This window comes from Mytilus edulis, chromosome 10 (genome assembly GCF_963676685.1).
Source record: "Mytilus edulis chromosome 10, xbMytEdul2.2, whole genome shotgun sequence".
Classification (NCBI taxonomy): Eukaryota; Metazoa; Mollusca; class Bivalvia; order Mytilida; family Mytilidae; genus Mytilus; species Mytilus edulis.
The window spans coordinates 5364755-5390250 of record NC_092353.1 but is presented as its reverse complement, the minus strand read 5'-3'; the positions used below and the strand labels follow the sequence as shown (position 1 = coordinate 5390250).

Below are 25496 nucleotides of genomic sequence, written 5' to 3'. Positions count from 1 at the left end.
CACCTCAGCCTCTGAATTTTTTTATATTTTCTGTTTTTTATATTGATTGTGCTATGTATGTCTTTCACATTTGCTTCTAAACCTCGGTTAAAACATTTGTGTTGTTTTATTTATATCAAGTTGACGGTGAATGGAGTGAGTGGGGAAATTGGTCGACCTGTTCGGTATCATGTGATAATGGAACTATGACGAGGACTAGACTCTGCAATAGTCCAACTCCTGATCATGGTGGAAAAACATGTTTGGGTAACAGTACCGAATATGATATATGCGAAGAAGAAAAATGTCGAGGTACGTTAATCGATGATTCTCAAGATAATTGTTTCATATTTATTAAAAAAGGTTAATTAATGGAATAATCAACAATTACAACAACAAAAAAATCAAACAAATCTCAATCGTTAATGTCACTGTTTTATTTATACATATTTTGATCATATACACTTCTATAATTTTAGTTTCCTTTTTTAAACTGATTCGACGTCTGATATTTCAAATAATATTTTTTGCTAGACTATAATGATTTACATTTTATTTACGTATTATATTAAGTTAGTCTGATGATATCACATGCAACACTCAATATTAGATATATCAATATATGATTGTGTTAACGTTTATGATAAGTTATGAAATTCCGTTTGTGTTCCTGTATTTGCTGTTACAATTCATGGTGCAGTTATTCACATTTTCACATCGATGACATCAAAGTAACACAATACATGTACAAGACAGAATGTGTAAGTGGAAGATATAAGCAAGCAAAATCAAGGGAATTGTGCAAATGATGATACAAGCATGAACATTAGCACGAAGCATCATTATTATACGTTGGGTATTAACTGCTTGAGAAACATCTCGACCATACAAACATAAGATTTCATTCTAAACAAAGACAAGTATTTTATTTTATACCAAATTCCAAATAATCAGAGATCTGAAACATGGAAATTGATTAAAACAAACATGACATATCAACATCTTAATACCTAACGGCAATCCGCAATATAAAGATACGTGCTTAGATTCTGTTTCTGTTATATTGCAGTCTGCAAGCAACTTGTTGAACAAGACAACACAGTACTTTCCTGTCATGATAACACAGCAACAGATACCATAAATTGTACTCTTAACTGTCAACCAGGATTCGCGTTTGATCACGATCCAAAGGATTATTATTTTTGTGGACCAGATACGCTTCATGAATGGGATTTTCAAACAAATGAAAACCCACTAGCCCGACTACCATCCTGTACAGGTATGAGTTATATAACTTTTGTAAGTACTTTTCCATGTGGTAATCGTATCATTTTGCATTTAACTTTACATATTTTAACTATAGGTAATTGAACTTAAAGGAAGACGATATATTTTTTGGTTATATTTTTATTTTGTTTAAATTTGCTAACAACATTTTTTTTAAATTGATATTCTTACCGATAAAGAAGCTAAATTGGTTATATAAAAAAAACACAGGAGGATTAGCACGGGTTTGCGAATAACTGAATAATATCACATTTTCTTTTCAGATAGAAAGTGTTGAATTATTTAACTTATGTAAAGCATTATGTAATGTTTAAGTGCATCTTTGAAATAGTTTTATATAACTCATGATTTCATTCTGGTGTTTTAATCAAATCATAAACATGACGTGTTACTATGCTTAATTAATAGCAACTAAAGAAAGTTGTATCTTAAAGTAAGGTTCTAATTATCGATTTTGTGTTGTAAGAAACACACTGTAATAGTATTAAAACACTTTACTTTTTTCACTTTATACCAGTATTCCGTATTCCATACTAAACGACAAATTGAAAGAGTTGGTATTGCTTTGTTTCATAAAAAAGAATGACCAACGAAGATACAAGTAGCTTGTCCTGGGAAGGGATAAATCTTTCTTTGTAAAGGATCACTCTGATTAAAACAAAAAATTCTCTGAAAATGACATTATCAAGATCCTTGATTTTTTGATTAGCAACATATTTGTATCGATCGGGGGACGTGTTTTCAACAAACTATTTGCATTTCAATGGGAACGAATTGTGAACCTCTTTTTGCGGACTTGTTTCTTTATTATTATGAGGCTGACCTTTTAAAGGAAATTCTTAGGAAGAAAGATTAGAAATTAGCAATATCCTTTAACTCTACTTTCCGCTATATAAATGATGTTCTTTCACTAAATAATTCAAAAATTGGTAACAATGTCGAATGCAACTATCCCACTTAACTAGAGATAAAGTATACAACAGATACAGTTAATTTGGCCTCATATATTGACTTACATCTAGAAATTATCAATGAGGTTCGATTGAAAACAAAACTTTACGAAAAAAGAGATGATGTCAGCTATCCAAGTGTGAACTTGCCATTTATAAGAAGCAACATTTCAGTAGCACCTGCATACGGTGTATATATCTCCCAATTGATACGATATTCCTGTGCTTGCATTTTCCATCACGATTATCTTAATAGCGAGTTATTGCTCACAAGGAAGCCAATAATTCAAGAGTTTCAAATGGTGCAGTTGAAATCTCTTCGTAAAGTTTACGGACGCCATCACGAGTTGGTTGGCCGTTATGGTATAACCGTTTCACAAATGAAATCGAATGTATTCCTTACGTCGTAACTACAATCCCCTTCCCTATCATAAATGTGACCTACCAAATTAGACTGTTTACCGGATTTGAAATCTCATAACCAACACGACGGGTGACACATGTGGAGCAGGATCTGCTTACCCTTCCGGAGCACCTGAGATCACCCCTGGTTTTTGGTGGAGTTCGTGTTGTTTACTCTTTAGTTTTCTATGTTGTGTTATGTGTACTATTTTTTGTCTGTTTGTCCTTTTCATTTTTAACTATGGCGTTGTCAGTTTATTTTCGATTTATGAATTTGACTGTCTTTCGTCCCTCTTTTCTAACTTTCAAGATAATGTTCGAAAAACCAGCGTTCGAAGAAAATACAAATAATTGTCATGTTTCATTTCAAAATGACAAATTACTTCTTATGTAACTAATCTTTTTCTTTTGTATTTATTCCTTTTTGGAATTTTGAGCAACTTTTTATACACGCCATCATAAACAAAAAATAACAATGTGACGCAAATATACATGTTGTATATTTGATATCATTTATATCAAAAGACAATATTTAGCTTATCACAAGATTTGTCCTTTTCAGAAATTAACAACGCATCACAACTTATTATTGACTATACAGCTAGATATGCAGATCTTATATGTGATCTTTATGTAAAAGCTGACGCTGCAGAAAAAAAAATAAAAGAAGTTCTCCGTGTAGCATCCGATAAAATAGATTGCATAGGCAATGGACTTTGTAAAATTGTTCGACTGGAGGTTATCAACTGTACTGATTATCGTCTTGGAAAGAAAGATACGTTGTCCGACAAAGCTGCATTTAATATCTCATTTTGGTGCGATTCTCATTCATGTAAGATACTAATTGTTTTTAACACAAAACAAGATGTACACATTGTTTATTAAAATTCGTTTTTATTATTCCTTATATTATCTGTTGTTTAATCTGTATTTGGCAAACTCGTCACTCAAGAGTAGTTTATGTTCGAATCACATACACCGACTTTCTAACAGATCGCACAATTTCTTAAATCCTTACGCAGTGGCCAGTTTAACGGCTAATTAAAGAGTTGAATCAAGTTATAACGATCTATTTTAAATTTTTTACGGATAATTGCAAATAAATACTATTTGGTTTTGTTAAATGCAACAGTTTGTTACGAGGTGAAATGGATACGCAATGGCATTTTACCGAGTATATTATGGTATGTTTCACATATTATTTTGAGTGCTAACGAGTTGGTAGAGTTATTTACGAATACCAACCGATGCTTCAGATTGACTATGAGTAGGCAACCCGTAGCATCTCCCAATTACAAAAGTCATATATCACATTTTGGTAATCGCAAAAATCATTCAAACAGATTTCATAATGTTACTTACTCAAATACTATATATTATATATATATTATTATTTGAAATACGAATCAAAAATGCATGCAAACATACTTAACTATAAGCATCATTTAATTCAGAATGAAGACAATATTTAATTTGAATATTTTCAGATGGTTCAGACGAATGCTACACTATGCTATTAGATGCATTTAATTCCATGGTGAATCAGACACGAGAAAGACGACTTGATAGTGAAGTTGACAATACTATTTATCCTATAGACCCACAATCTTTGAACGTAGATAGCAAGGTTATTTGTGAAAGTGGAATGGTGTCTATAGATTTTAGATGTGGTAATTCCTAGATTTGTTTGGTAATATTGTTACAACAACATCGACCATCTTATGTAGATAACACTAACACTTGATAAGATACCCTGATTGTTTATGAATTTATTCAAATATACATGTCGCAGGAAGAATGAAACACCATATAAAATCGACTTGGGATGAGGGATAAATCACCATAAACCCATAAACTTGTCGTTGTAATGCGTGTGGGCCATTTCTGCATTTAATGAGTCGTCCAATATATAAATACTTTATTATATAATCTGCAAGTATACAAATTGTAACCCAAGTTTACAATTATGTTCCAATAAATATGAACAATATCTATACTGAAATATTTGCATGCAACGGAGCTTTATTCTGACCTTAACTTATATACCAAAATGCGGCTTTCAAGCCATACTGAATTCTATATATGAAATACTAAAATAACTTTACTTTAATTGAAACATTTTAAACATTGCTAAAAGAATAAATAAATTTACAAGTACCTGCAGCGTAGACATTAGTCTGCCGCCTCCCCGATTGTAATAATGACCAGTGACTAACTTTAAAAGTGAAATTGTATTAATATATATATGGTTAGTATTGCCGCGCTTTGAGCTCATGCAAAACTCATGCTATTTAAATATAAATATATATCATTTAAATAATAAGAATCGCTTTAACTTTCTATTGTACTAATTTAAATATTGAGTACGTAAAGCAAAGCATAGCGTATAAAGCTATAGTCTATTTCAAAATATGCAGCGCAAAACTATTGTCGTCAATCGTCAAGAAACATGATGATATGAAATATGAATATGATATGAATGGAAAACATATAACACGGAAAACACAATTAATATGAAATGCATAATAATGAACCAAAATGGATAAATATATCCGGTGACATACAGTTCGTCAAAATCCAATGTCTTCGATCAATTAAATATGAAAAATGCTTAAAGTGCAAAACTGAAACATCGAAGTTTTTTGGAAAAATTGAGATCCCGTTCAACCGGGTTTTCTTTTTATATTGGAGTATATGCGGATAGTTATACAAGAATCAAGGCAGATTGAAATAGAGTATAAAAGAACTACATAACAGATTTACTCGTTGTTCACCCGAGCGCCTTCGTTCAAAACACTTCAAACTTGCACATAATGTTACAATAAAAACAAATTAACATATGATTACAAATTATATAACATGTTTTGCTTATTTAGAGGCTGCCTCTTTTATTTCGAAGAGCAATATCAGCTAGCATTGTACAATTTTCAAAACCCAAATCAAAATATATAGGAAATTTATCAATATGCAACATCAATAACTTAGTAGTTTTTTTTTTATTTTGGTACATATTGTACTTGGATACTTTTTTTTAAATATGTATTTTCTTCCGCAGTGTCCTGCAGCAAGGGTAGATTTGAAAGTAAAGGGAATTGTGAGCTTTGTAGTGTTGGCTATTATCAGTACGAAATTGGTAGAACATATTGTAAAACGTGTCCAGATGGCAAAACAACTTTAGGAAAAGGTTCTACCAACATTAACGATTGCTCAGGTATTTGTAATTTTAGAGTTGCTATCATATAATTACTTTTTTTAACGTTCTTATTGATTCTATATCACGTTGCAAAATGTCTATTTAATGTTTGATCGAATGCATCGGAATACAAATTTCAAACTTTGTGTCTATAATAGTTCTTTCTCGTTCTTATAAAAATAACTGACCCAAAACCTGGCTTTATGTGCTTTAAAGGCTAATTCTTTTCAATAAATGGAGTTGAATGTTAACTGATGGAAATGAAGGCAACAGTAGTATACTTCTTTGCGAAATTCATAAATCGATTGAGAGAAATCAAATCTGGGTTCACAAACTAAAACTGAGGTGAACACATCATGATATGGACAGCAACGAAACAATAAAAACACCGAAGTGCAACAAATCACCAACACGACAATACAACACACACAGTTAACAACTGCCATTTTCTGACTTTGTACAGGACCTTTGAAGAAAAGTAGTGAGTTGAACCTGGTTATGTGCATAGTAAACCTCGCTCGTTTATGGCAATGTCAAATATAACACTAAAATTACCACATCACATGACATGACAAATAAATGCAAACACGTTCAGGACAGAGAAATACACAAATAAACTTTAGAATAGGACATTTTGACAAGTTAATAGCTATCAAAGGTTCCAGGTCACATAAAGACTTTTGTTTTTTGGTCGGTTTCTGACATATTTGTAAGTTTAATTTCATAACTCTAAGAATAATTTATGTATCGTATTAATCATATGTGAGTTAAATACCGTTAAATAACCTTTTTACTTATTATTATTTCAATCGCTACTACGTGCAATACCTTGTTGGATATATTTGTGAGGGAGATGTGTTTCTTGTCGGTTGCGTCATACTTTAACTATATATGATTTGCGTGTGACAAAAATCTGCAGTTAATATTTATTTTTTCAATAATTTGATTAACTTACAAAGTATTTTTTATTTCAGTTAAAGTGAACAATCACATGGAAGGTAACTGTTTATTTTTCATATTATCGCTGCATCTTGTCGACTGTACTTATGTTTTTCGACATAGTTTATTAATCTAATTCTATGAATCGCCCTTCAAGGAATTGATTCCATTCTTCCTGGCTTCAAAATTTTAAGATGAATGTTGGTTTTTTTTAATCTGAAGTTTTTCATTAATTAAGTTGTGTGACACATCCTATGATTATATATAAAAGAAGATGTGCTATAATTGCTATTGAGACAGCGCTTGAAAAGAGAAAACTAACGGCCTAAATAATGTACAAACACAGAACCAAATACAAATATGTAACAGATCAACAAAGAAAAACCTTTGAATTACAGTCCCCGAACTTGGGAGATACACATTAAGAATATGGTGGCGTTAAACGTGTTTTAGGGTGCCCGACCTTTCCTTGATATTAATCATTTGTATCACCTCTTTTAGAAGTAATTTCATAACGAGTTTTCAACGAGATTTTAACGAGAATGAAACGTCAAGAAAAAACTTCCTTAAAAAAGAGGAGACCGATACCAGAGGGACATTTAAACTAATGAGTCTATACTTAACTGACGACACCATGGCTGAGCAAGACCAACCTGGATGTGATCTTAAATCTAGCGGTTCTCACTTATGTCACACATTTCATGGTGTTACAACAAAATCTTAAATCAAAAACCTAGCTTCATATTTTCATTCTCTTTTGCTTTTTATTCTGTTTGTTCTCTAATAACATGTCCATGTTTGTTGTTTTAGATATTGTTAATGGTACGGTTATCGGCGTGGTCGGTGCACTTAGTGTAGCGTCACTAATTGTTCTGATTTTGTTACTGAGGAGAAATCTGTAAGTATTAATATTTCTTTTCATGTTTTTTTTTTGTTGGTAATTGTCATATTTATCATTATTTAAAATTTGATCTTCATTTGTAAACAATTACTATAGGCTGTCTGTTATGAATGAACGTAAAATTTAACACTTATTCTAGATTTATAAATTGTTTTGCGAATTTTGTATTGGTCAATCTAGAGAACTCTGTTATACATTACATTAAGCTTGTATTATGTAAACGTGTGGTTGGCAAGTTCATTATAAAATGTAGAATTTTTAGAGTGCAAGGTAAGTTACAAATATACATAGCTAGATTCAAATATTACGTGAAACTTTATATTTCATGGGTAATTTTATACAGCAGATGAAGCTACAGAAAGGAGCATTTTGTTACAAAATACGACATGTACACGCGTCTATGACTTAACATTTGTATTTGGTTATTGATATTTCGAAAGCAGTGCATTTTTATTTTAGGAGAAAAAATCCAAAAATCGTTGATTATAACGTCAGAAAAGACTTTAATGCGAAAACAACGTATCAAAATACAGGTGAGCACGACACGTTATATCACATCAATGTTTTATATATGATTTAGAATGCGGAAGAGCGATGTGTCAATGATATGTGTTTCATTTGAATGTATATAACAATTCATGTTGGGGTTAATACTCATGTATAGAAAAAAGTAAAATCACAAAAAAACTGCACTCCGAGGAAAATTCAATCGAAAAATCCGTTATTTCATGGCAAAATCAAATGACAAAAAACACATCAAACGAATGGACAACAACTGTCATATTCCTGAATAGGTACAGGCATTTTCAAATGTAGAAAATGGTGGTTGGAACATGGTTTTATAGTGCTAAACCTCTCACATTTACGACAGTGTCATCAAATTCCGTTGCATTTACTACGATGCGTGAACAAAATAGATATAATAAACAAAATAGTTAAAATATGGGTACAACAGTCATCATTGTTCTACAATCTTCAAACAAAAACATTAACAAAAAAGCTCAAAAGCAAATATTATTGCAAAAACACATTCATTGCTTTGCTTGTCTGACGTATAAATTTTCGAATTTTTGAAAGAAATTTTGTCTTTCAATTTAACACACAACAATTTTACAATTTCACATGGGGCATGTTGGCTCACAGGGATAACAAATCAAAAGTATGTTCATATTAGTTTCAGAAATAGAAACCAATATAGATTTCCTCTTAGATAATTTATGTGTAATATGAACTGTTGACAATTGTAAGCAATACATTTAAGATTCATTATTTTTTTCAAACATCTACAGAGATGAAAGAGCAGTATCAACATTCAATTGAGTGATATATTTTTGTTTATTTCAGAGTTGACATCCTTCAGAACAAGGAACTTTTAAAGAAATATCCATTGTTGATATATAGCATTATATTAATGAGATAATTATAAACAATATGTTAGGAGTAAAACGTGTTTGTTAGTAAATTGGTTTTAAAATAAATTGAACCAAAATCGCATAGACTTCTCTTAAATATAAAAACCAGTCTCACAGATCATAGTTCACTAAATTACACATATGCAATGACTAATTCCATTTTGTTATTGTTCTCTGTCGCCTTTCGTTGACTCCACTGCGCATTTAATTCACTCGGTAACTAGCAGTTCAACTTGAAGTGCATCCATCGTGTGAAAGTAGTTTCAATACATTTATAATCCAAATAACAAACAGGTAATAAAATTGAGAAAGGAAAAGGGGAATGTGTCAAAGCAACAACAAGCCGACCATAGAACAGGCAGCGGGAATGTAGCGGGAAAAAAACGCAACCGTAGGTGTCCTCCAGCTGATCCCTTAAAAATATGTATACAGTGATAATGGAAGTCATACTGAACTCCGAATTATACACAAACAAATAAAATTTAAAATCATACAAGACTAACAAAGGCCAGAGTCTCCTGACTTGGGACAGGCGCAAAATTACGGCGGGGCTAAACATGTTTATGAGATCTCAACCCTCCCCCTATGCCTCTAGCCAATGTAGAAAATTAAATGCATAACGATACGCACATTAAAATTCAGTTCAAGAGAAGTCCGAGTCCGATGTCAGAAGATGTAACAAAAGAAAATAAATAAAATGACAATAATACATAAATAACAACAGACTACTAGCAGTAAACTGTCATACCAGCTTCAGATCCCTTCCGTTAGGGATTAATACCTATTAATCTGTAATAATTTATTTTTATAAAACACCCCACTAGCCGTCAAGTAGTATATATATACATCAACTCTAACAAAAGATTTTCCAGTTTCTAATAATCATGTATCCAGTCGTCGAGTTTCTTTTACATATATCAGAAAATGAACTATAAAAACATTTAGATGTTTATTGGTTGTACTTAATTAAAGTTCTTTGTTTGTTTCAAGATTGCTATCATTCTGATAATTTTATTGATAAATTTAAAATAATTGAAGCTATGTATTGATAGGAATACTATATCGCTAACATGGAATTGTATTTTTCGCAAACATAAAATATACTATAGCAAACCAAACTAAAAGACAAATTGAAAGACTTGGTATTGCTTTGTTTCATAAAAAGAATGGCCAACGTAGACACAAGTATCTTGTCTTAGGGAGTGATAAATTCTACTTTGTAAAGGATCACTGATTCAGACAAAAAATTATCTGAAACTGGCATTGTCAAGATGCTTGATTTCTTTATTGACAATCTATTTTTTACGTTCGGAGGACGTGTTTGTCTACAGACTGTCGGCATTCCCATGGGAACAAATTATGTCCTTCTTCTTACCGATTTGTTTCTTTATTATTCAGAAGCTGACTTCATAAAGATTGACAGTGAAGTCGGTTAAAAACAAAAGTTTACTGAAAAATATGATTTTAGCTTTCTTATCGTTAACTTTCCATTTCTAAGTAGCAACAATCCAGCAGCACCTCAATACGGGGTATATATCTCTTAATTGAAACGATATTCCCGTGCTTGCATTTCCTATTATGATTTTCTTGCTAGAGGGTTGCTGCTCACGAGGAAGCTATTGAACCAAGAGTTCAAAACTGTGAAGTTGAAATCATCCTTCCAGGAATTTTACGGACGCCATCACGAGTTGGTATATATTTATCAAAGTCTTTCCTAGGAAAATGTTCAATCATAGCAGAGTATAAGAAATAAGGAGAAAAAGCTCAGAAAAGACTAAGTATGGCTTGTTCTGTCAACTGAATATTCATGGTTGAGTCCTATTGCAAAGGAAATGTTCTCATAAAATGTGTTTTGGAGACTCAATCCACTCAGAATAATTTTTTTAATTTTTTATGTATTTTTTCACCTGAATAGCAAGAAATGTTAACACATGAGAGTACGCACACGGTGAGAGGTGCCTGTACAGCTTCCTATATTAGTTGTACTATCACAATGAATTTTCCCCTATTAGTCTTTGTTGAATTTGCACTTTCCAAACATAGTGCAGAATTTATGTTTCAAATAAAGAAATACTTGGCAGGAGTAAAGATTTATCCTGTCCCGCGTTTATTCTGGGAACAAATCATTTTTCATTTCAATAGATGGTTCGAACGTCGTTTTATAACGAAAGTGTGGTGTAGTAGATCATGTCCAGATTTTGACAAGTTTATGATTGGTGTGTCAATCTCCCTTCCTGACAAAAGTCTAGGACAATTGATTGAATTTTTAATCAGACCAGTAAAACTGTGAGTACACATATTTTATTAGTCTATAAATATAACAAAATCTAAGATGTATTTATCACAGACAAAAATACAGGATAACAGAATAAGTGGATCTTCCATGATTTTCAGCAAGAGAAACAAACCTGGTTAATTATCCCTCTAAAAATAAAGGGAATCATAATCGTACTAATATGCAAATATTCATATATATACAAGAACAAGAATCCTATGTTAAAAATATGATGTGCTAAACACAATACAACCATTTACCATATAAGTTAATCAATATATATATATGAACATACAGTTAACAATGATTTAAATTTAAAACGTCAAATCAATGTAAAAACAATAAAACAAATAAAACTGTAAAACATGTGATTAAAAGGAATGAGATAATATTTTAATAGTTAGTAGGACGTACATGAATGATAAATTTTAAATTTGTTAATAGAAAATAATAGTATAAAATACAATGTACAAACACTCAATTGTTGTATCATTTTGTCATAGTTAATACTGTATATAATATCACCGTCCTGTTAATTTGCAATTTGCATAGCCACTCCTATTAATATGATAGTGTTCAGCATTATCCAGGAGAAATTAAAACTGGAAGCCTTTGACTGAAGTGCACCTGTGGAGAAAAATCAATTTTTTAACACCAAATAATCAATCTTTGTTTTATATCATATGCAAAACGTCGTGATAAGTCTTATTTTGCAGTATTTGCTGCTTGTAAGTGTGTAATTTACATTATAACAATACTTAGCTGGCATGCTTAACTTGATGATATCCATGAAGACTTTCGAACAAAAAGAGCATTTTATGGTATCGATATCTATTAAACTGAGATAAAAGTGTTTAAGGAAACTTTGTTTGTTGTGCATTGCAATGGTTCCGTTTACTGTTCCAATATTATTTTCTAAATCAATAAGCATTCTATTATTTTGATATATACCTGGATGCATCATACATTCAGGTGTCTGGCCGTCCCATTCACCAATCATTAGACATGTTCTTGTCAGATTGCCTGCAGCGAGGACCGGTGACTCTTCTTTGCAGACGTAGGTGGCGATCTGTCCTGGACCTGTTTCAAACAATTGCAATTGCGTGGTGGAATGTTCTTCGGGTCTGCCGCAATCAATCAGTTCTGTTATAATTACAAAAAAAAAAAGACAATATATAAATATCTTTCTTTTTTACGTGAAGAGTGGTAAAAATTCTGCCTATAGATGAGTAAAACTCGTATATTTGTCCTTTGAATAAACAAATACTTCAGGCATCTGCGCTACGCTTCTTAGTTCATACTTGGCCATTATGACAAAAGTTTGTCAGAAATCTTATCTGATATTCTTCTTCAGTTATAATAACCTTTCATCATTACCAAACTGACCAAAGAAATATCATTTATAACTATTGATCTAAAAGTCTTTTAGTTTGTCTAGTTTTTGTTTACTCCTTGGTTTTGATTGTTATTGTCTTGGTATATAGCGTCAAAATGCATTTTGTAATAAAAGGCCACAAAAGAAAAAATTAATGTAGATGTCATACGAACAAATTAGTTAAAGGTATTGATATTATTATGGTCAAAATATAATCAAAAACGCCCTAACGTACCACATGATGGAAGTGTTCCATTCCATCCTCCATTAATTTGACAAACCCTGTACATATCACCGTCTTTACGTTTGTAATACTCATCACAGGCATAACTAACGGTATCAGTTGGAGAAATTCCAGTCATGTTCATTGTAGCATTTCCGACATCTTCTGGTTCAGGACATTCAATTCCTAGAATTATACCAAAATCTTAGAATTATACAAAAATCATAGAATCATACCACAAAATCTTCGATTTATACAAAAATCCTTACTAAGTTGTCACACATTTAACATGATCTTCGTATCCTATCGGATAACCTCATTTTACCACCCAATCACAGCCTTGTTTTGTTGTGCCTCGTTTAAATCAGCCATCATTTTTCATATTTATCTGTATACTAGTATATTGTCTCTTTTGTCTTTTTTATTGTAACTTTTTGGGATTTTTTACCATCGTATTGTTAGCTTGATTCGACTTAATAATGAGTTTGTGTTACCCCAAAGAATCTCCGGTCTCTTATGTTTACGTTTGATATGTTTAAAACTGTGAATATCAACAATTATCTTTTAATTCAACTGTAATGCCCTATATGCAATGTACGAATAAACAAAATGATCTTTAATATTTACCAAAGGTACCAGGATTATAATTTAATACGCCAGACGAGTGTTTCGTCTACATAAGACTCGTCAGTGACGCTCAAATAAAAAGCGTTTAAGCGAAATATAATATGTAAGGACTACACACGTAATCCAAAGGTAAGCTTAACAAACCTTTAGATATATGAAGCCCCTTTCTGTAACCATAAAACGCATACGTAGTTTTCATTGTTATATTTGTAGATCTGTTATCTTCATGTCATGTACTTTTTTTCTGTTCGTAGAATTGTTTTGAACAACTCCTCCGCATTTTGCCGAAATTTGTATTGTCTACTTCCCTTTCTTGTTTTTTAATCAATGAATCAAATACACAAAGGCGGTCAAACCTATAGCGATGCTGACCATTACAATTTCAACAGACCTATTACTTACGATGTTCACAATTGATTCCACTAAAGTATCCCTCACATGTACATGTATATGTTCCAGGTCCATCCTCACAAGAGGCACCATTCTGGCATGGATCGGAACCACAGTCATTATACTCTACAATATAAATCAGGGTCTAGTTAATCTTTATTTTAAAGTTGCTATAGAAAATATCTCCTAAATGGAAGGAACTCATGTGATATGTATGTCGCTACTTATCGTGCCCTTTTTACTGTATCTTTAATTTCACCACAATTTTGCATGACATAGGTAACACAACGGGATGTCAAAGTTGCAAATGAAACTACATACATTTCTGGTATACTACATTGTACATTTGTTTAAAATTGTTTTGTCTGTTTAATTTTGAAACTGATTTTCAACTACAATCTTAGTTTTGTTATAATAATAATAATCATAATCATAATAATAATAATAATAATAATAATAATAATAATAATAATAATAATAATAATAATAATAATAATAATAAATTCTTTATTTAAAGAGGGTAAACTCAGTTAGTTACAATAAACTAATCTTCCCTGAGGCCCTCACTTTCTAGAAATGTGTATTCGACTCAAAAATGTTAGGGAAAATTGTTACTGAACAATATCAATACCGTATCTGGAACTGCATTCATGCAAGCAATTCATGTTACATGGATAATGAAGCAGACATAACTATGCAACGACAATTTCGACGATTGGTATTTCTGACAATCGGACGGGCATATATTTACGTTACTTACTCTACTAGTGCTATTGGCGACGCAGAAATTCACAATTACCTGGTATAAAACAAACACTGAAATCTGCCCGACATCCGTCATCTACCCACACTCCTGTTGTATTATATCCAAACGAATAACCATCTGTGCATTCACCGTCCGAAATAGGAGAGTATTGTTTTAAGAGTGTCATACTGTACAACAAGCTATTAGATGTCAGGCCTGTAACTTCGCATTCATGTCTAGCATACTGCCAGCTATCACATCTCACAGTCAAACATTGGCCATCTGTAAAACAAAAAAGCAAAACTTGATTGGAATTGTCTGCATGGCGGTTAAAGGAGGAAATCCACATTTGACCTAAATCAGAAAGGCAAATTGTAGGGCTTTTTAGTATTGAAAAACTGTTTACCTTTGAACTGATCTACTCAGTTTTGCTCTTTTTTTTAACATAAAGTGTAGACAGACAGCATAGTACAATTCATGTTTTTGATTTTACCATGATCGAACCAAAATAAACATGATTCAAGATTTGACATTGCTTCTTAAAACCTTTGCCATGTTGGTACCGGTGTGTATTGCGTAATTTTCATAACGTACAGTATGTGTGTGGTTCCATAAAAATGAGAACACCTACATATTATTGCGGAAATGAATTAGCATGAATACAGAGGCTATCTGACATTTTATTATTTAATTAATTAAAGCCTTTACCAACCTTGGCAGAGGTAAGAATTACACTCCTGAACTTTTGTCGTTTCCCCAACACATGCATTTCCCCCATGCAGTGGTGCTGGGTTTGTACAAGATCTGCTCCCTGTTTGTGTCCCACTTCCACATGACACTGAACATTTACTCCAACTCCAATCAGTCCATCCACCATTAACTGTCAAATATATTCAGATTATAAATTACACTTATAAAAACAAAAGTGACTCACAGACTATGGCAATTTTGTTTATTTAGTACTAGTCGCCAAATATTTGCAAGCTACTCATTATAAAAATCATCTGTATTGTATTCGATAATAAAGTTACAAGTCTGGCTTTCCGACTTGGTCTTTTTATACAAATACTCGGATAGGTAGTTAGCTACCTGACCATGCTGACACTAGTTTTAGTTGCCAATGGTGCTTCAGAAAAATGAAAATCAAGGATATTCCAATATTTGCAATGGACTAGTATAATGAAAGCCCATACCAAGGATTTTATCTCTCTGTAAACATACCTGACATCGGAGTACAATTAGCGTCTGCTGGGTAAGTACATGTTGAAAGAGTAACAGACCAATGAAGTCCTTCAACACAATTCATCTGCACGGCGGCTCCATGAACACAGCGATAATATATTGAGCAGTCGTATGGATCCGCAACAAAATCACCTTCGTTCTTTGAAATGCACATGTCTGTAAGAACAAATAATGCAACGTTCTATTGACATAACATTATATAATGTTTATTGCAGTGATCTGGGGGAAAACTAATTATGTTCAGTTACAGATTTAATTAATGATTAAAGGAGAACATCGTATGGCGTTTTCAAAATCATACCTCGAGACACAATTATCATCACGGGAAATATACAATTGGTTAATTGCTTAATTTGGTGTGAGAAATTGAAAAAACATATCATTTACACTATATTTTATACATGTTAACGAACTTATTTTTTATGACACATGACGAATTACACATTGGGGCTTGATAAAACTTTTGTAACCGTGACTGCTAAAGATAACGTAACGTCATACATATCTCATATGTAAATCTCTGAATCCTCGCCAGGGTTCGACTTTTTTCGTGTCTGGTTTTAACAGCTTTTTACCCTTTAGTATAAGGTTTTTAATATTCAAACGATTTGACATCGAGTACTCTGAATAGACCTTTATTATGAAATGCGCAACTGGTGCAATAACATTGATAAAGTTAATGTTCTTGTGTTTCGAGTACAAAATTGTTCCTATTGGGTATATCCGCAATATAACACTTTTCATGGACAGTTTGTAAATTAAAATTGAATTCTTTCAAACGCTATATAAAACTATAGAATAATTAAACAAATATTAAAAATATATGCTTGATCAAATCTAGAAAATACACTGGGATGATATTACATTATAAACTATTATTGTGAACTGACCAGATGTATATCCAGATCTTGTGTCATCACTTTGTTCATTTACAGTACAACCAGCGTTATCTGGGTGGTTGCATACTTTGTTTGTCTGGTCCCAGTGTAAACCATGATCACAGAACATTGGAGATGTAATACCATTGTGGCAAACATAATACGCATCACATGTCAATTGGTTGGAATAGAAGCCGTCAGCTTTACCACTGCAGAAGTCTACATGTAAAGAACAAAACAAATTGTCTACTACAAATGAGATTATTCAGGAACACTTCCAATAACAATCTATTTGTGAATCACGTGATAAAGCTGTTAGCAATAGTATTCACTATCTCTAAACAATGGTGAATTTTGTTATATAAACTAGCTATATATATATAGTATGATCGAATAAATGCAGATGTCCTACAATTAATTACAGATTAAAATGTAAAAAGTATAACTTTGTTAAAAATTTCGCCGTTAATCAATCTTTATTTCCGCTAACTTATTATAATAGGTTGCTGTTTCATCGACGCTTCTTACATATATACCACACGAATACTATAAATCAAGAAATTATTGCGAGCATGTATTATTGCTATTAGACTTGACGAAACAAAACCAAATATTATACACTAATAAGGAAAAGCAGCCAATACCCAACATGTATCAGATGTCTAACTTCAAGTGTTTTTGTTGCAAAAGCCATGTAATTCCATTATCTTCCTCTTTAATACTTCGTAATAATTTCGGCGGAAGGTCGTTGATTCTCTCTACGTATACCGCCCTTATCTATCAGTGTAAACTGTTTGCTATGATTATATTGTAGGATGAATTATAGTTTTCCTAGTGAATGTTTTATTAATTCTTTGAGATCAGAAGTGGTACAACTTTCAATGAAGACATTTGTGTCTGACTTTCACCTCCTATCAGGAATATCATTTTTAAAAACACAGAAATGATTGAGAAAGAGTACTTTACCTGAGTTGACGAATGGAGACTCTGAAACATAATTTTGTTTTAAAGTTATTCAAAATGTTGACATACCAAAACGTCCTTTAAAAATATATATCATTCGATAGTGTAGTCAAATAATAATGACTATTAAGTATTAGTTCATATTAGCGTTTGTTAAAACATTTTAACCCTCTGCATTTGTTTGCACCAGTCCTATATATAACCTTCATTGAAATTGAGTTCCGATTGGAAAGGAATGGTCATTTTAAAAAAGAAAGTTTACAGCATAAGTCGAAATTGTTTCTTTTATTTGAACATGTTTTTTTCTTCTGTACAATATTGTTGGTATATTTAATATGTAGCTAATATTACGTTAATGTGATTTTAATGAATTTGTTGAGAGTTAAAAATAAAGGCAATAGTAGTATACCGCTGTTCAAAATTCATAAATCGATTGAGAAAAAAAAATCGGGTTACAAACTAAGACTGAGGGAAAAACACCAAACATAAGAGAAGAACTACGACACAACAGAAACACAACATTAAATTGTAACACACAGAAAAACAAACTATAATATAACAATGGCCATTTCCCTGACTTGGTACAGGACATTTTAAGAACAAAATATGGTGGGTTGAACATCGTTTTGTGGCATGCCAAACCTCCCGCTTTTATGGCAATGTTAAATATAACATTTAAATGACATTACATGACAGGACTACAATATAAATAAATGGGAGAACATATTGAACAAAGAAACACACGAGTAATAGCTTACAACAGGTACCAGGTTTAGAATGTAATACGCCAGACGCGCGTTTCGTCCACACAAGACTAACCAGTGACGCTCAGATGAAAAAACTTCGAAAGCCTAAACAAGTACTAGTACGAAGTTGAAGAGCATAATTAAGTTTTGTTGTTATCGACATATTATTGATATGTTGATAACTATAAATTAACTTTAATTTTTGAAATTCTAAAGCTTTTTCTACCTTTCCGAATTTTTAGTTATCAATGCTCTTCAATTTCGTACTTTATTTGGTCTTTTAAACATATTTCGATTCGAACGTCACTTGGTAGTCTTTTGTAGACGAAACGCACGTCTGGCGTTAATATAAAATGTTAATCCTGGTATCTACGATGAGTTGATTTACAATGGGCCATTCCAGTTAATGTCTGCTAAAGGAGTATTGATGGTCCTAATAGTTTCCAAGGGTCAAAATAATAACATCTTAGGGGTTAATGCCCGCGTCACACTGTCCCGATTTTTATATACGATGGACACCCGAATGCGAAAATTGTAAGTTCGTACGAAGTTGGTCCCGATCTCGTTAAAATACCAAAAAGTGACCGAAGCAAGTACGATGAATAACGAAGTCTGTACGATGGTGCCGAAATTATATACGATAGCAAAAGATGGACATACGAAGGTTAACCGAAGACGGGTATTTAAGCTTCATATCTCAGCCGAAGCCTACACGATGGATCACGAAGGCTACACGATGGATTACGAAGGCTACACGATGGATTACGATGATGGCGCGATGGCCATACGATGTCTAAAAGACGTCGTGTACAGCTTACAATGCGTTTACGGCATCACGCGTTTTAAATTGTTTGATCAATATTGAATATATAAATATACATATTCAATTTACCATTTTCTGTATGTGTAATATACAAATATAGTGTCCATATTTGTCCCCAATATGTTACATACGAGGGGATGCCACGCTCGGCATTGCCTTGTTTGAACTGCAAAATGTGTGCACTAGTCTGAATAATCACCCATAATTATGCCCATGTTTACTGATCTATCTTAAAGGTAAGGTAATGGGTTCGTTGATCCCTTTTATTCAAAAATAGCTCTTTGCAGGAGAATATCATAATAATATAGACAAAAGGGAGGATGTGGGGAAAGCAACAAATGCGGCAAAATATGACATATAGAAACATAATGGTTATGGAGTAAACATTCGTGTGACAACAACTTAGTCGATACATAAAAAATCAGAATAATGAAGAAAAAGTTGGTTTCCCTATATACGTGTACTTGCAGTGTTGGTGTACGAGGCGCATTTATGAATTTCATTATGTTACTTGATATGAAAAATTGACAAAAAATAATATTTTACTTGTAAATCCTGAGCCTGTATAAACAGTTGCTCTTCTTGTTCCGTTTGAATTAATAGAAACAACGCCGCTGTCGACTTTCTTGTTCTCATAGTATCATATGATATGAGCTCCATGTTTTGTTAACGTCTTCCTTAACTGTCGTATTAGACTGACCAGTGCATATCGCGCATGGCAATTTAAATGTATTTTAGCGCAAAAATTAACTTACATTTAGCTGGATTTATTGCCGTCGTAGTTCCATCTTGTCGCCTTCGTACTTTTATTCGATGGCAACACGACGGGATTACGAGGTCTTCACGAAGTCGTGTTGCCATCGTAAGACCTTCGGGTAGCTTCGTGATTCATTCGTGTAGACATCGTAATGTCAAAACTGCCCGATGGAAACGATGGAAACACGAATGCAATACGATGTTCAAAGATGCATTCCCGGTGACATTACGATGGTGAGGATGGTGATACGAACTCAATACGAACCCTCAACATCGGATGCACCTTCGGGGATTTTTTAACATGTTAAAAAATTTAGAACCCTTCCCGAAGTTGTCCCCGAAGGCTAGAAAAAGTGGCCGATGGTTCTACGATGGTTAAAGATGGCACTACGAATAGCCCGATCTGGATACGATCAGTCCCGATTTTGAAAATTTCCATAATCGTGTTGTCATCGGCGTAAAAATCGGGACAGTGTGACGCGGGCATAACAAATGCCTATTTCAGACTTGGGGTGCTTTGGTATCTAGACAGTTTTGTATCATACATTATCTTTTATTGTGTTTAAGTATCAACGAAATTCTGATGTATACACCCCTCGCAGTAAAAATATCTGATAGGTCAATTTTTCCGATGAAAGCCCAACCACCCAATATGAAAATAAACAATGCATCTGATAGGTCTAAATCTTTAATCTGAAAGGCATTTTTCATGATGCTTTTTCTGATACGTATAAAAAAATCTCCCCATCTGTCCCCACCTGTCAGAAATTAACTGGCCCAATGAAATTGTGTATTTACAATTTCCTTCATTTGATAAACGATTAAACTTGAAAAATAGAGTATTTTCAAACCTGCACACTCTGCTTCATTTGAACATGTTTGAGTCTTGTATTGTTCTCCTTCACAGTTTTTACCACCACCAATTGGTTCTGGACTGGAACAATCTTTCGTTGCAATCTGTACACCACTACCACATGTTGTCGAACATACCGAAAACTCACTCCATATAGACCATCCACCATCATCTACAGTAAACATTAAATCAAAACTCTGTATTCTTGATTCACCTTTTTGATAGGTTACTCATAACGTTTACGCGCAATTTTTTATATAGACTACTGGACTTACGTTCTCGAGGTAGCACGTTTCACTTGAGTATATCAAACAAATTATTTTTAAAGAGTTGCTGCTGATTTGCCCAAGGCATACAGTATTGAGGATTAAGATTAAAGACAGGTCGATTCCAAGTGGCAATGACGTGTTAGGGTAAATAAAGGGTACCATATCGTGATGCTGAATTAATATTTTAGCCTGTTAATAACATGAAACATTTGGAATTCAGCGTGTCGTTTTATTTAAAACAATGTTTATAAATATCTAACAGGAATATCTTCAAGTACTGTTAAACTGATAATGTGACACAACTGTGTTTGTCTTGAATTGTTATTGGCTAGCTGCCTGATTTTGCAGAGTTACTTTAATTCTAAAGTTTATTTACGGTTTTGACAGTTTTCTCCATAAAATTGACCAACACATGAACAATGGTATCCATTTACTCTGTCTTCACAGCTTCCATCATTCTCACATGGTAACGGTGCACATTCGTCAATATCTATAAATATCAAGTTTGTTTTAATATTTATTTGGTAGATCTTTGGGAATATTTCAAATGCAAAATGGAAATTCAAAATAGACCGTTCACGTTATTTTTTTAACAATGAGACAACATCAAATATATGTGACAAATGATCGGATAACGGTGTAACATTTAAATGTAGTGTTACCTGTTTGGCAGGTGTCGTCCGTATATCCTGGAGCACAGTATTATACTCTGATTGTTGGTCTTTTCCCCAGTCAAACACTTAGTTTCGATAGTTGTAGCTAGACACTATGCCAGACACCGCTTACCATTGATCATTAATTTTAAGCAACATGATTGATGTTAAAGGTGAAAATTGATAAACAAGATTTTAAAACCGTCATTAAAACTCTATTGCAAACAATGTTAACTTCTGTGGAACGTTCTTAGCATTGTAAAAAATGTGTAGAAAGTAGCCTATTGATTGGCATATGAACTTAAGCATTTCACAAAGACCGTTTTCTGACCTTCTTCCCGAAATATATATTGATCTCTATCTCTTACTTAATTATTTTAGGTTTTTTCTTCTTATTGTCAATATGCACGTTCTATCTATATTCTAAAGCATGTTTGTCATTAATACACAAATAAAAACTATTTGCTGATAAATATGGACTACACAAATTTGACTTTCTTGAATTATCTTAAAGTGTTTTTCCCTTATTTCACAGTCACTCCCAGTATACCCGGGAACACATGCGCAACTATATTCATTTATTCCATCTGTACAACTCCCTCCATTTTTACAGGGAATGAGTGCACACTCGTCAATGTCTGAACATTGATTGAAAAACGTTCATTTACAAGTGGCAAGTTACGTTGTTTAAGGTTGTGGCGAGTAACAAAGTACCGTCTTTTTTTTTTTTTTTTTAAATGTTTACTAATTATCATTTGAATGTCTTCCAATGTAACAATGTAATATACAAAATTGAAAGATACATAAAACACGTATATTAGCATTACCACCTATTAACAGAGGACATATAAAACATACAAACGTGTATAATAAAAAAAACATCTGGGTAAAAATAGGGTCATCCGAATATTGAAAATTTCGACTACACTAAATCGTCCAAGGTTTGATGTGGTTTATTTTATCATAATTGAAAGAAAAACAAATAGCACTTATTGTATTTTAAACCCAAAAGTGTGACATTTAATATCCTCAAAACTAGTGTGACGTTTTCATGTTAAAACTCATAATCACCAAACAAGATATTTCAAAATTTGTTATCTATTAGTTTACATAATATAGTCATTCAATCACCGACGTTTGCAAAAATGTGTTGAAACGGCAAAAAACACAATGCAAATATGAGCACTAAAACATAATTTTCCAAACACATTTTCAGATTTAATGTAAGGTTAAAAATCAAAATTAGGGACACTGTCTTACATATCTCACAGTGAACTAATTCCTAAATATTACACCATTTTGTTTCAAACTGAGTAAAAAAAACCTGTTGAAATTTAAATGTGACCGTTTTGCCCTTTTCTACCGCAATCAATGAATCAGTATATGTCAGATTTTTTAACTTTAACTGAACTTCTATGACCTAATGGCAAATCTGTGATGAACTCAGAACATATAGCAGAATATCTTCTTTCATTACAAGTGATAAGATAAGATGACACTAATAGACATCTGTCTTCTTACTTATTTCACAACGAACTCCGTCATATCCAGGGACACATGAACATGTGTATCCATTCACATTATCTGTACAGCTACCTCCGTGTTCACATGGTCCAGATGCACATTCATTTATATCTGTTAGATTATACACAACGAAAAATGTTTAATGGGAAGAAGCAATCAAAAATAGGCTCATCATATATAAAAGAATTGACATGTTGAACACCAGACGCGCGTTATTGATAGCAAACACTTATCAATCACACTCAAATCAAAAAGGGGACAAGGAGGAAAAAAGCTCACAGTTGAGGAGCATTGATGATCCAATATTTAAAAAAAAGATTTGCCATCTAGAACAAAAGAAATCTATATTCATGGAATAGCAAATCATTAGTAGTTGGTCACTAAATCCTCTTGAACGTTGGTTATTACCATTATTTAACATCATGAAGTGAAACTTATTGAATGAGGACTGAACTAGATTTGGAAAATCAGTCTTTAAAAATTGTCATTTTTGACTTGAGCTGACAAATCCCATGGATTAGCAAAATCTAACCTATTTCACAGTGAACTCCATTATAACCTGGAGCACATGTGCAGGTGTATCCATTCACTTCATCAGTACAGCTACCTCCATTATTACAGGGTCCAGACGCACATTCATCAATATCTGTAAACAACAATATAATGTATGTTAACAGACCATTGAAATTATTAAAGGTGTTTCGATATGTACCTTTGAAAACTTGAACTCAGTCAGACAACCAAGTTCATTATGTGTACATATTCAACATGACAATAAGTTTCCACATCAATAAATCATAATGTTTAACTGACAGTTCGACGTAGAAGCCTCACGTTTAGTTTGTATGCTTTCGTTATATCATATACACATAATTAGCAGCAATATTGAGTCTTTTGTTAAAGAAACTCACAATGTGTTATTTTACACAAATATTTTCAAATACTACTTAATTTCGTTTTACATTGGGAGGGGAGGAACCCTGTTGGAATCTTAAATGTTCCCGCTTTGTCTTACTTGTTTGACAGTTATTGTCTGTATATCCAGCGGCACATGTGCAGGTGTATTCGTTTATTCCATCAGTACAGGTACCTCCATTCTGACATGGCTTTGGAGCACATTCGTCTATATCTGAATGGTATTGAAAAAGAAAAGTTAGTTGTTTTATAAGCAATGCTTTGCATCAAACGGTTCTGCCTTTTACATCTGCAATCAATGTATCAACATATTTCATATTTTGTAACCTTAACCGAAATTCTATGAACTAAAGGCAAATCTGTGTTGTTTTCACAATATATAGCAGAATATCTCATTTCATTACAAATGATAAAATGAGATGACACTAATAAAAAAACTGTCTTCTTACTTATTTCACAATGAACTCCGTCATATCCGTGGACACATGAACATGTGTATCCATTCACATTATCTGTACAGCTACCTCCGTGTTCACATGGTCCAGATGCACATTCATTGATATCTGTTAAATTAAAAAAAAAATATCTTTAATGGGAAGATTCAATCAACAAAAAAGCTCAAAATATATACTAGCAAAAAAATTGTGTACGACAGACGTGCGTTTCGGCTACAAAAGACTAATCGGTGACGCTCTAATAAAAAAGTAAAAAAAAGGCCAAATAAGTACAAAGTTGAAGAGCATTGCGGACCAAAAAATCATAAACATTTGTCAAAAGCAGCTATTGTAATCTATTCCTGGGAAAGAAAATCCTGATTATTTGGTCACCAAATCCTTTCACACCTCATAACTCACCATTCTATAACTTTCTAAAGTGAAACAAACTGAACGATAAATATAAAAAAGGACCGAATTTACATTTCGAAATTCAGTCTTTCATTATTTAATGTTTGACTTGAGCTGACGAAACCCGCTGAATGACAGACTTACCTCTTTCACAGTGAACTCCATTATAACCTGGAGCACACGTGCAGGTGTATCCATTCACTTCATCAGTACAGCTACCTCCGTGTTCACATGGTCCAGATGCACATTCATTTATATCTGTTAAATTATACAAAACAAAAGATGTTTAAAGGGAAGTTGCAATCAACACACACGCTCATCATAGATGCTA

At 32.7% G+C, this 25496-nt stretch overlaps 3 protein-coding genes across 3 annotated transcripts in view; 1 reads left to right on the top strand and 2 right to left on the bottom strand.

Annotated features, from left to right (window-relative positions):
* Positions 1–9143, top strand: part of LOC139493205 (sushi, von Willebrand factor type A, EGF and pentraxin domain-containing protein 1-like) — a 37086-nt gene extending 27943 nt beyond the window's left edge. The window contains exons 19-27 of the mRNA XM_071281408.1: positions 121–291; positions 1049–1258; positions 3181–3450; positions 4106–4288; positions 5674–5829; positions 6786–6809; positions 7561–7648; positions 8111–8184; positions 8996–9143. Coding sequence (XP_071137509.1) covers positions 121–291; positions 1049–1258; positions 3181–3450; positions 4106–4288; positions 5674–5829; positions 6786–6809; positions 7561–7648; positions 8111–8184; positions 8996–9027 — 1208 coding nt within the window. The 3' untranslated portion in view covers positions 9028–9143. The remainder of the gene's footprint in view (positions 1–120; positions 292–1048; positions 1259–3180; positions 3451–4105; positions 4289–5673; positions 5830–6785; positions 6810–7560; positions 7649–8110; positions 8185–8995) is intronic.
* A 2205-nt stretch (positions 9144–11348) lies between these two features.
* On the bottom strand, positions 11349–21900 carry LOC139493208 (SCO-spondin-like). Its single transcript, XM_071281411.1, has 12 exons — positions 21891–21900; positions 21605–21718; positions 20958–21131; positions 17785–17805; positions 16831–17037; positions 15920–16096; positions 15411–15578; positions 14753–14980; positions 13966–14079; positions 12949–13122; positions 12290–12481; positions 11349–11965 (listed from the first exon to the last, which is right to left on the bottom strand). The coding sequence occupies exons 5-12, from the start codon at positions 16946–16948 to the stop codon at positions 11871–11873; spliced, it is 1266 nt and encodes a 421-aa protein (XP_071137512.1). The 5' UTR covers positions 16949–17037; positions 17785–17805; positions 20958–21131; positions 21605–21718; positions 21891–21900; the 3' UTR covers positions 11349–11870.
* Positions 21891–25496, bottom strand: part of LOC139493204 (fibropellin-1-like) — a 31957-nt gene continuing 28351 nt past the window's right edge. The window contains exons 42-45 of the mRNA XM_071281407.1: positions 25310–25423; positions 24770–24883; positions 22367–22519; positions 21891–21937 (exon numbers count right to left, since the gene is read on the bottom strand). Coding sequence (XP_071137508.1) covers positions 21936–21937; positions 22367–22519; positions 24770–24883; positions 25310–25423 — 383 coding nt within the window. The 3' untranslated portion in view covers positions 21891–21935. The remainder of the gene's footprint in view (positions 21938–22366; positions 22520–24769; positions 24884–25309; positions 25424–25496) is intronic.